Consider the following 12702-nt stretch of genomic DNA (forward strand, 5'->3'; position numbering starts at 1 on the left):
TCTTCTCAGTTTTGCAAGTTTCTAAGTAGTTCAATGAGTGTATCTCACACCTGAATAGCGGATTTGCTATCTTGCTCGCTAATTCAAATTAACAGTGCAGTTTCCCGCAGTGGTGTAGGACATCGTGTGCTTGGTGGGTTGTTGCTACAAAGTCTGAGGCTTTTGCTCTCATGTGGAGCACACCACTGACTGTCTACCTATGAGTGACTGGTGATGCAGCAGTTTAATGCAAATGCAGTTTTAAAGTATACACATTTATAAAGATATCCAGCTCTTCTTGTTTACTATCACAGCATGGAAAATAAAAGATTAAATGGATTCTTTGCCAATTTTTAACCAGCTTTGTATCATGAGAGTGTTGGCAGAATGTGTAAATGAACTACAGTAAACATTCCATCCAAATTACCAGTGGCCATATCTCCCTCGGTGGCTCTTGGGCTGTTGCTTCGACCACAGATTATACTTCCCAGTTCTGTAATCCCATCATCACTAACACAAAGAGTATAGAAGCAGATCAAGAGAAAGCCGCCCTGCACTCACTCTCTCTCAAACTCAGATCAAACCGTAAAACTGGTCAGCACTGATCAAATATAAACCAAGATTATTTTACTTTATTACTTGTATATCGCCTTAAATGTTTTAGAAACTTATTTAAGTGCACTGTCAGCTGCAATTACAGAGTTTATGAACAGGAAATGGGCATTGTACTGTTACCTATATTGTGAAAAACTGAGGCTGAAAATACTGAGATTATATGATAAAACTAGGCAATGTAAATCAAAATGTACTGATAAGTAACAAACTATGTAGCTGTATGTCTACTACTACATGATGTTTACATTTTCATAATAAGGGTGGTATTTTAAAATAAAAAATGGTAGTTCCGGTGGCTGATTTAACAGTGGTCCAACAGTGGGGGAAAAAAGATATTATTTTCCCAGTTGAGAGGCGCGATAATTGCACAGGGAGGCTGTGATTACCAATGTGGATAAATGGTGGTGTGAAAGGGGTGAATCTGGACATGTGGAAACTGTTTTCCCCCACTAATAGCTGAATAAGCTGGTGTAATCTATCAGACTCTTGTTTTGTGCGGGGCCGCTCTTTTGCTCAATATAACATACATACAGGATCATCCTTGCCTTTTTTTCGGGGATAGACAAAAATATACGCACTGCAACATATTGGAATAAATGCTTCAGCATGCCGAACAAGCTTCTGGAAATGTTCATAAACACTTCCATTTATATAACACAAGTAAAGCTTTTATCTGTGTTTCCTCCAACAGCTACCCACACACACACACTCAGGCACACACATCTGAAAGAGCTGTTGGGGTGCCAAGTGTCGAGGATATAGCACTAATTAGAGATTGGTCTCTTCAGGGGGTCTCTCCTTTTAATGATCACTATACTAATCAAAGCTTCTTTTCCATTTTTGTGTCGTTTTCTCTCTTTCTTTGTTCTCTATGTCCAGCCATACGCCACACTAAACACCCCCTTATTTTTCTCTCTTCTCCCCCACAATTTTCCCCCCATCCCTCTGTTCTGTTCCATAATTCCAAGGTCCTTGAAAATCAAGACATATTTCAGGAGGTGCAATTAGGTTATTTCTGCTCCAGTTGCCACCATGTTCCACAAAAATGTATTTAATTTTGTTTTGCCTAGGCTGCACTTGTCTTTTCTCCCTCTGTTGGTCGGTCCCACGTGGGTAGCCGCTTGGATGAGCGCCAAGTCCTTGCACCTGTCCCTCAAAGAGAGACAAACACACACATGTACGCAGACAGAAGAACGAGCGCACACACACGCAACATCCTGCATTGTCAAGGTTATAAGATAGCATAGCAGCTACGCAGTAGGAGGGAGAGAGAAAGCGACGGAGACAGAGAGGAGACGCTAGGGAGGAGAGTGAATAAGTATGAGAAAGGAGCACAAAGAGAGCAGACAAGTGGTTGAAAGAAAAAGAGGGGTGTTGAGAAATGGAACCTGTAATGATGGTGTGGGAGACTCATGAGCGCCAACTGAGGGAAATGATGGAAGAAAAAACTGAGAGAGATGAAGAAAGAATTCAGCGAAAGAGAGATGGTAGCCTGCGTGTCCTCCCCCATCCTTAGGCACATGCTATTCAAAGCCCCGTAATTTGTGTCATTAATTAAAAAGCTGATGGGATAGAGTTAAGGGGTTTGCACTCTGCAACTCCTTCGTTGAGAGAGAGGGAATGGGGGGAAAAAGTGGGGGGGGATATTGCAAAAAATATTGCAGCCATTCCACCATGAATCTCTATTAGCCACTAATGATACCATTCTGATACCTCTCAACCATTAGTGTGAAATTGGGAAGCGTTAATTATTCAAATAAAAATCCATACAGCTGTCGCTCACATGACGGGGTCGGGCTCTCAGTCGCTAAGGGTCCCCATTGTTAGCTGCTCAGCGTGTCTTAAGCAGAAAGGAGATGACAATAAATATGCAGAGCGACTTCTCAGGTGCAAATTATATTTGAAATTATGCATTATCTGAGCAAATACAGTATGGGCTACATTATGCAGTGGTAATATAATTGAATTTTAGAGGGGTATGGTTTGGCTGAACAGTAGGGTGCTTTAGCATTGTCTGCCTGTATCATCGACACTGTCAAAGCTGAAAAATGTGTGCATGTTTTGTCGTCATTTTTGATTCTAATGATGATCATTTTAGAACCATGAGACAACATATTATTTGAAACGGAAGCCACAGTGTAGGTTGCTTGTTCAGCTTATTAAATTCGGCTACGACAGCTTGACCAATTAGGTGAGCTGCAGCATCAGCCATGTTGCCTTTATGCGTTTGGCAGAGGGAACCATACAGCAGCCAGACTGTTACAAGCTGCATGCACATGGTTATTGTTTTGCCTAAACCTGTTGCCAGAATGTGCCCCAACCTGGCCAAGTGTCTGTGTGTGTGTGTGTTTGTGTGTGTGTGTGTGTGTGTGTGTGTGTGTGTGTGTGTGTGTGAGTGTGTGTGAAATGATATCCTGCTAGTACACTTATCTGATTGGCTGTTTCCATAATTGTCATAAACGTAAGCTGATCTAAAAGATAGAAAATTGGGGAGCAAAAAAAGGTAAATTAAATTTAAGTATATACTTGGTGTTTCTAGATGTGTGTGGGCAGCAGTTTTCTATCCCTGCACTAATCCTGAGATAAATCTATATCGGGAAGTGAGTAGCATTGAGGTGACTTAGAGCCAGTGGCGCTTAACCCCAAACTGCTTCTCAGTGGCCAAAAGATAACAGTGCTTGCCCTGGGCTGCTTCCAGTTTTGTCTGTGTGCGAAGCTGGGTTCTGGTGAAAAAGAGCATTCGTAAATCTGTCCTAGCAAATTGATATGCAGTAACATAACTTTTGTCAATTGGCAAACCCAGGAGATCTGTTAATTTTCTTATTTCACTGATATGTCCTCTTTTTGCTTTGCTTTGGCATCCAAGGAAGGGTGAGTACAGCTGGTATTTTTTTCCCTTTCGGAAAATGTGCCAGGCCCTTGTGATTCTTGATGAGACATCCAACTGTCCTGCCCATTGCAGAAGCAGAATGATGAGCTATTTTCTTATGCCACTTCATCCATCAAATCTGAGCAATTACTTTTAAAACTTTAAGTGGCAATTTAAGCCACACTTAAGTTTCTGAGATGTCAAGAGCTTCCAGTGCCTTTCCGCCCTTAAACTTCGACCTACTGCAGTCGCAGCCCAAAGACCCATCATGAAATTGGTGTATTTTTTTTCTGTCAGAATGGATCAATCTCATACAGCCACTCAATTTAACTCATCATCTCATTTTCAAATAATTAGCTCATCACCTCGTTCAGTTTTTTAAAGTTGATTTCATTGAAGTACAGTGTGTTGGAGAGTGGTGCGATTACCATTAACAGCATCACACAATTCAGTCGAGTAGCTCTATTAATTATAATGCTGTATACCTTCAAATGATCTCTAATTGAACAGATGAAAGGTAAAAATAGCTTGTTTTTGAAGTGAGACCACTTCAAAAACTGTTATTTTGTAAGTCACAAGTCTCAACTCTTTGCCCTCAAGTCACTAGTCGAGTTCCAAGTCAAGCGACAAGTCCAACTTTAAGATTTGAGTCCCAAAAATGTCATAATGCGCTCTCCAACCAATGTAATGCCATTTACATCACATTTATAAAAATAATCAATACTTTTTAAGATTTGTAATCATTTTTTGTTAAAAAGTTACTCATTGGTAGCAGTTAGGCTTATGTTAGCTAAGCATTAGTTTGCTAACTATGTTAAAACTAGCCCCAACTGTTCTTTATACAACTTAAAATGTCTACTTTTTAAGTTGTATAAGTTAAATTACAGATAAATTACCTGTACATAAGAAAGAAAAGCAAAGTAAAAAACAAGAAAATGACTTTGGAAATTGGAAAAAAAAAAGTATTTTTTCTGTGACATAATTTTTAAAAAATAATGACATGAATTGTAAATCCTGGTCATTATCTTCTTACCTTTTACATATTTTTCTACAATAATGGGACATTTCTTGGGAAGTTGCTTATTATGGTTTTCCCCATGTTTTAGAAAAAATGTCTCAGGGCTCAGAGGTTTAAATGCTTATGAAAGGCATCTGAATAGAGCACAAGAAAACTGATTTAGATCCAGGTCATCAAATTTCTGACTCGAGTCTGACTCAAGTTCAAGTCATGTGGCTGGAGTCTAAATAAATGCTTTGTCCTTATTTATCAGGACAAGGCTTTATCAAGCGTTTTGGAACAGAGTTGCAGATAGAGGATCATTTTACATGTAGAGCCTATGCAGGGGGAACTCATGGCCTGTTTTGTGTGATGGAAGAGGGTGTAACCCTTTCATAGGAGTGAAAGTAGTGCTAAGAGCATTTATTTTTTATTTGTATTTGTGTGCACATTTTTTAATAGTTTCAGTCTTCTCAGACATCAGAGAGAATGACAAGGGGAAGGGAGAGAATAGGATGAGATGAGAGGATGAGAGAGCTAAGTGCTTTTTAGTGACTCAATGACAGCCGTAACCGAAATCGCATTAAGGTCACAATGGGGGTGGTTGGGTCGAGTAAAGAAGCTTCTCAAATGAATCAATTCTCAAGTCTCAGTTTGCTTTTGATGCCACTTAGCTTCCATCTGTGATGCCATAAACGTAAAGGACCACGTCTGGTATCACAAGTATATCTCAGCCTATATTGTATATGTAGTGAAACATGAGTGGACATGGCATGAACAAATCGGTTTGAGTGATATGGCGGGTGACCATGCTGCATCCAACCGCATCTTCTAGTCAAGCGAAAGGGCCACATACTGTACAGTAGCCCCGGGAGTGGCGTATTTTCTTGTCAGGGATTTCATCCAAATCCTTTACTCCCTTCTCACACCATCTCCCCCGGCGATTGCGTCGTATACCACTTCTCACATCCCTGCCACTAATGCCTTTTTCTATAGATCATTACCCTCCTCTCCCCTCGCCACTGTTAGCGATCGCTCAATCAGAAATGCCGGCCTCCCGGTGGCCCCCGCTGTGTGGCCCGTTGTTCATGGGAGGTGAAGAGGCTTCGATCGGGGACGTTTGACTATTTACTTTGATTTGATCAATGGGGTCCACGTGTAGTTCCGAGATATTGGCAAATTTGAGTTGCCAGTAATGGTGATTCAGATGTAGCCTGCAGCCATTGTTGCCCCGGCTCTGTATGGACTTCGTCGTGTTTCAGTGACAGCTGGAGTGTTTGCTGTTGATGAGGTGCCGTGCTGTACCAGTGTACAATTTTATGATCTGACAAACAGACGACTTGTTGAAAACCTCTCCCCTCCCCATTATTTTTCTCTCTTTTTTGCTCTTTCCCCAGCCTGACACAGCTCCACCTCACTCGCTGCTTTTCATTGGCTCAGCGCATTGCATTAATATTGTTCTCCTCTAATAACTTTCCCATCTTTCAAAGTTTACCCCACCCGCCCCTACCCATTGACCTCCATACCTCACTCTGTTGCACTCTCCATTTAGAGGAGAGGACTCTTGTAAGCCCTGGTAACAGAGGTTAATCCTCTCTTATTAGAACCGGGATTACTGGAGGGGAAGGGACAGGACCAGCAAAATGCCATGACTGACATAAAAAGCTTGTCCACAAGAAGAAGCAATACATATAATGTGGGGAGTTGAGATGTAATAGCCACGGCAGTTTTTCAGCAGGCTTTCAGTGTACTTGTTGAGCTGTAGAATCAAAACATCTCTTTCACCTGCAGCAATACACATTTAATAAATAGGTCAGACATGAAAAAATACAATGTTCTTGCCTGTAATCACTGTATACAAGTGCATATGGTCTTTTTCAAAGCTGGGGAACACAGTCTAGCATTTATCAGCTAAGGAGACAGATATTCCCAGCCTAGATGCTTGAGGAATTTGTGCCGCCAAAACAGGGTGTTTTAAGCCAAAACATGATCTTTTCCTAACTGTAACCAAATGGTTTTTATGCCTTAACATAAACACGTTAACTACAGCCTTGTTGAAATGTAAAGAAATGTAAAGTTTCAGCATATTCGCAAAACAGTGATGTACAAATGTTACATTTCTGTAGTTTGCAGAAACATACAGTGCCAGCATTTATTTTGGTGATTTGGTCAGCTATATCTCCATAGGGGTTAGTAGAGACCAAAACAGAGTAATAACAATAATACACTTTACTTTGTCAGGTGGTCACAAGTTTAAATTACTGCCAGTTTTCTTCTGTTTTTTGCTGGGTGTGTAAATATGGAGTTTGCCAAAATGCTAGCCCAACCAGCTGGTCCTGCTCCCCCCAAATGGACAAAAATCAATGAATCCAGGTTTAAATAAATATATCCAACAAGACTTCTGCTTTGTCTCAAATCAGTTATCTCCATTAGAACACTTTGTGTAGTACACTCTGAACAAAATGTAATTATTTGCATTGTGCATTAATGTTGACAGGGTGGTGTCTACTTACTTTATTTTTCCTTTACTTTTTGTTATTTACTCCTTTTTTTTTCTTCTTCTTCTTTTTTGTCATCTTCTTTTCCACTGATTTGCAAATTGCAACCAGACCATTACTGCCAGCCTTTGATTGCAGTTGTTGTCAGCCAAAATATTTGCCGGCTCCTTTACATGTTGGAGCAACTGCAACTAGTGCAGCTTCCTTTGACGCCATTTTCATTAATGTGTTGGTCCCTCCCCTTTTGCTGTGTACGCAAAGGTAGTAACCATTGAGGGTTGGAAGTGACCAGTGTTCCACATTCAACTTTTTGACCATTATGAGTATGCTGTCCAGGTGCTCATAGTGCACTGCATTTTGCCATACTTGTCCATGTGAACGCACTTGTACACTCAAAATAGCAATTGTAAGTACAGAAGAATGCAAATGGAGACACGACAACTGTCAGCATTAAGGGAATTTTAAATATTTTTCAGCTGTGTAGGTGACTAGTTTCATCAGTTTGTGTCGGTCAAAAATGACAGATTGTCAGTTTGAGACTACAGCTGTGTGTAGTGTGAAATGTACCCGATTTGCATGTGAGGTTATTTTTTTTCTTTTCACATAGTTGTACCTTAAAGTCACAAGCTTTCTTGTAGGTGGCCAAAAGGTTGAATATTTTTTTTAAGACTGTAATAAACTGACGAGAAGTCATGTATTGTACATCTGCTTTGAACACTCCCATCACACAGCCATCACTGCAAAAAAAAATTGTTAGAATTTAAGACCTGATTAATCTGCTTTTTTTCCTACAGGCTCATGTGTGACACAGTCGGTTTTTCTCCATCCTAAAAACCTAATGATTGAATGTTTTGTGTGTCTCTTCCACTAACCCTGTATTCTTCTCGTTCTGTTGTGTGACTGTTAAAAAAATAAAGACTTTTTACATCATTAATCTTTCTTTTTTTCTTTCTCTCTCTTCCCTTCATGCCTAAATAGAAGTGGAACAAAAAGGTAACTAAATGCCAACAACTTTCCTTCTTCACCTGCATTTTCATTTGGGCAAAGGCTTGCATTTGTTTTGTTTTTTTGTTTTGGTGACGGGTTGCTAAAGCAGGTCTGTGACAATTTGTTGGTCCGTGCTCATTGTGTGGTTCATTGGTGAGGCTGAACATGTCATTCATGGGGAAAATGAAATTGCTCAGGGAAACGGTGTTAGAAATATACATTAGGAGCAAAATTTTTTCCTCCATTTAGTGCCATGCATGCTGCAGCTTCTAAAACCGTGAATATTATACTGGACCTTCATCCCTTGTTCATCAACAGTATCACAGCTCTTATGACATTGCCACATTATTGTAATTCTTCAGGATGAGGTCATTACAGAGCTGCTCTCCAGTGAGATCCTGCAGCCCTGGGGTGTTTTTATTTCCTGTTATAACCCAAGATTATTCCAGCCCTGCTTTATCAGCTGCATAATATTAAAGGAGAGGGCCATACGGGGTGATCAATAGTTTGTCCGATAAGCTGTCAGCATTTTTGATTATAGCTCTAACATGATGATGGCTATAACCTTCAGGGACTCACCAGTCAATACTGGAGACAGATCATAGCAGTCATATTCTTACTTTATCAGCACTGCATGATGCTGCAGAGTATATGCTAAATTCTAACTTGTGCCCCAGGAGCATTGTGTTTGAAGTGTTACCTGTCAACATGAGCTGGAATTACAGTATGTCCTTTGTCAGACGTTAACTGCGGAGCTGGATTTTTCGAGGCTCAGTATGATGGATTTAAGGGGAAATAGTGGCACAAATACAAAATAGTATTATAAGAATTTTTTTCCTAGTGTAATAATGTAATAAGAATTGTTGTGTTTTTGTTACCTTTGATTGAGCGATTTTTATCTACACAGTGGTGATGCACGAGACTGGATTTTTTCGTTGATATCTGATTTGCCGACACATTACTTATTTGGCCCATAACTGATACCAAAATTGCTATATCTACTTCTTTTTTTAACCTGATTCTTGTAACCATCAAGTAAGCATAGTATGATGGAGTTAACATCATACTATGCATACTCTTATTGTGATGGCCCACCAGCAGATGGATACATAAAATACAGTCATTTTCAATATGTGTAATATTCATTTGTTGTGCAAAATAAGAAAAAGCATGCTGGCCAATTCCAATAGTTCATTTTAAAGCCGAAATTGTCCTATACCGATGACGTTCCGGTATTATCATGCATCCCAACAACATAGGGATATCTGATATCGCCATGTTGCACTGCAATGTTTCTGCAATAGCTCAGAATGCCCCTGCATAGTTAGCAGGCCCTCCACAATGAGAGCATTGCAAATACACAGATTTTTTAAAAAGTGAAACTGCTTTTTCCGTGTTTTTACCATTTTTAATCACCTAGTCCATTTGTCTTGGGGAGGAAGTGACCCCTGCCGACAGTACGGCTCCTGAATGTTTAGTTCTTAATTTATCATAGAAAAAAATAAATGTAAAAGACATCAGAAGATGCTGAGTGAGCGGCCTATCTCTAACATACCAAACAGCTTTGGAGAAACACTGTTTTTTTATGTAAAAGTATTTTTTTTCAGCGTTTTTACCTGTTTTAATCACCTGGTCCATTTATTTTGAAGAGGAAGAGGTCTCTGTGTATATTTTGGCTCCTCTTCCCAGGAGCGGTATCAGTTGGTTGCAATTTGTAATTCTCACCTCTAGATGCCACTACATCCCCCTAAATCTTACACACTGTTCCTTTAAGTCAAAGATGGTAGTGGAACCATTAAACAAGAGTCAAAGAGTTCTGCTTTAATAGCAGTTCAGTTTCACAGTAGTCATAAATTAATGACTATCACTGAAATCTGTGGCAAAGAGAATGAGCAATAGAGCTGAAGAGGGGTTTCAAAACATTTTATAGAGATGTCTGTGCTGCTGCTGAGGTATCAGTTTTTGTGAAATTCCCCATGAAAGTCATGATTGCTTTTGTATCACTTCTCTAATATATTTCATTCGCTCTTCCATGTTTGTGCTCACTTAAAAAGCATATTCTACTGAGCCCAGTGTGCTGTCAGTACAAAGCTTACCTCCTCTGACCTTGTACCCTAGCAGATCTCGTCTTTTCCAACCGTAGAAACAGCCCTCTTAGCATTTAGTGGAGCAACCGCTGAGATGTGTGCCAAGGCGCTATGTCAACGGGGCGCATCTCGCCACATTTTTCACCTGCAGGTAGACAACATGTTTAATCTCAAGAGATTACAAGCGGAGAAGAAGCCTCTGTTTTTTCGCTGTCTCTTTCTCCTCCTTCCTCCTCGGAGCGTGCAGCTTTTACCTCTCCACGGATCTGCGGCTAGGAGCTGTCAGCGCTGTGTCAGGCTCCTGGCCCATTACAGTGAAAGGAGCCTTCACACACACTTTGTTTTTATATGATGTGATGTACTGCGGGCCCAAACCTGTGGAAAAAAAGGGAAAAGTGCAAAATTCAGTGTTGTTTCTTTCTATCACGCTTACACTTGGGTCAGTACTTCTTTCTCCTCTTTTCTTGCTATTTTAATGAATAACTGTTGTCTATTTTGGGGTGAATATAATACTGACATATGTATTTTTTTCGTTTTGTTTCATTTTGTTTTTTGTTGTTTTGTTGTAGCTTCAAGATTTTAGTTTAAATATTTTGCCTACTTTGAATTTTAAGTCATTGTAATCCTGAAATCAGATGTCATCTTTTCAAATAGACAGAAAATCATAATTGCCTGAGCTCCATCCAAGATAATCCATAATGAACTGAAATTAGCTTTTGCAAACCATGTCTACTATTAACCTGCTCCAGCTGTATTGCCTTGGCCAAGCTTTATCAGATTTGAGTACAAACCAGTTCACATATAATTAGTTTATTGTGTGCGGTGTTGTAAATCTTGCCGCGGACTAAAAATGTCACGTGGGTTGACAGGCAATCATTATAGAGATGATGTAATTACTGTATTTTTGTCTTTTGTTTTCTTTCTCCTAAAGGGCTGCCTCAGCCAATAATTACAGAGTAGCTGTTTATTAAAAATCTTTTAACTTTGGGTTTGTCTATTTAATAGTATTTATTAAGAGCTGCCAGCAGGGTGTTATAATGGAAGAGAAGAATGAAACCTTTTTTCATGTTGCAATTATATTCAATTTGGTAGATATGTACTGAGAAGCTACTTTGTAAAGGGAAACAAACTAAAGTGATAGTATGTGTGTAAGTGCATGTGGGTGAGTCAGTCTGCGGTAAGTTTTAACAACATCTTCTGACTTATTTCTGGTCTACATTAACACATATAATATTTTCAACCCTCCCTACAGAGTCTGTTCCTTCAGTGACATTGTAAACTAATTGCCTTCAGACTCAGAAACTAACTGAATCATACGAAAAATGTAAATTGCAATAAGTAATAGAAACCAAAAGAGAACTTATTGAATTTGACATGCTTTTAAATAATGAAAACAGCAGTTGGGTTTGCATGTTTCCTGTTTAATTTTAATTTACATGAATTACACATTCCAAAACTGACAGGAATAATGCAGTGAATTACATTACATTCTTTGTCTGGCAGTTAATAATCTTCCCAACATTTAATTGAAATCTGATAATCCAAACACTGATGAAGAGGCCGACTCAATATCCTTCACAGATTGAGCCCCAGTTTTCAACTTCATTGTAGTTTCATTTAGTTCCTGTTTTGCTCATGGAGGTATAATACCTGCCAATGTAACTCTGTACTTGTCTTTCCCCTATTTTGGCTCCTCAGTATTCCTGTGCCCAGGGCTTCTGCGCAGGGTGTACCAGAGCGAGCACCTCTTCGAATCGGACCACCAGTCAGGAGCATGGTGCAAAGACCCTCTCCAGGCCTCTGATAAGATCTACTACATGCCCTGGACACCCTACCGCACTGACACATTAACCGAATATTCCTCCAAAGAAGACTTTATCGCCGGAAGGCCAACGACAACGTACAAACTCCCTCATCGTGTTGATGGAACAGGCTTTGTGGTCTATGACGGGGCGCTCTTCTTCAACAAGGAGCGCACACGCAACATTGTGAAGTTTGACTTGCGGACTCGTATTAAGAGCGGCGAGGCCATCATTGCCAACGCAAACTATCATGACACATCTCCATACCGCTGGGGAGGGAAATCAGACATTGACTTAGCGGTTGATGAGAATGGCCTTTGGGTGATTTATGCCACAGAGCAGAACAACGGACGGATTGTCATCAGCCAACTCAATCCCTACACGTTACGTGTTGAAGGTACCTGGGACACAGCTTACGACAAGCGCTCAGCATCCAACGCCTTCATGATCTGTGGAATCCTCTATGTAGTGAAGTCAGTGTACGAGGACGATGACAATGAGGCAACAGGGAACAAGATTGACTACATCTACAACACAGAGCTCAGTAAAGACGGCTTTCTGGACATCCCTTTCCCCAACTCCTATCAGTACATCGCCGCAGTGGATTACAATCCAAGAGACAACCTGCTGTATGTTTGGAACAATTACCATGTCGTGAAGTACTCGCTGGACTTTGGAGCATTGGACAACAGACTCGGTAAGACCAACTTATTTCTTTATTCTCCTCTCATACACGTGCTTGTTTTAAATCTCGTTTTCAGTAATCGGGTCAGTGCAATTAAGTGTTTGAATGTGTGTAAAACATTCTGGATGCTGCTGTAGGGTTTTTTTAAATTATAAATTAGAGAGATGGAAAATCATGGACATT

General features: G+C 40.1%; 1 protein-coding gene across 10 annotated transcripts in view; it reads left to right on the forward strand.

The window, feature by feature from the left end:
* The window catches only part of LOC121961921 (adhesion G protein-coupled receptor L3-like), a 273036-nt gene that overhangs the window by 153720 nt on the left and 106614 nt on the right, over positions 1-12702 (forward strand). For 8 of the 10 annotated variants that reach the window (XM_088073194.1, XM_088073195.1, XM_088073201.1 and 5 more), the window contains exons 6-7: positions 7937-7950; positions 11721-12531. In XM_088073194.1, coding sequence (XP_087929320.1) covers positions 7937-7950; positions 11721-12531 — 825 coding nt within the window. The remainder of the gene's footprint in view (positions 1-7936; positions 7951-11720; positions 12532-12702) is intronic. The other 2 variants (XM_088073196.1, XM_088073200.1) reach the window with 1 other exon arrangement.

The sequence above is a fragment of the Plectropomus leopardus genome, chromosome 23 (assembly GCF_026936395.1).
Source record: "Plectropomus leopardus strain MGB_pleo_1.0 chromosome 23, ASM2693639v1, whole genome shotgun sequence".
Classification (NCBI taxonomy): Eukaryota; Metazoa; Chordata; class Actinopteri; order Perciformes; family Serranidae; genus Plectropomus; species Plectropomus leopardus.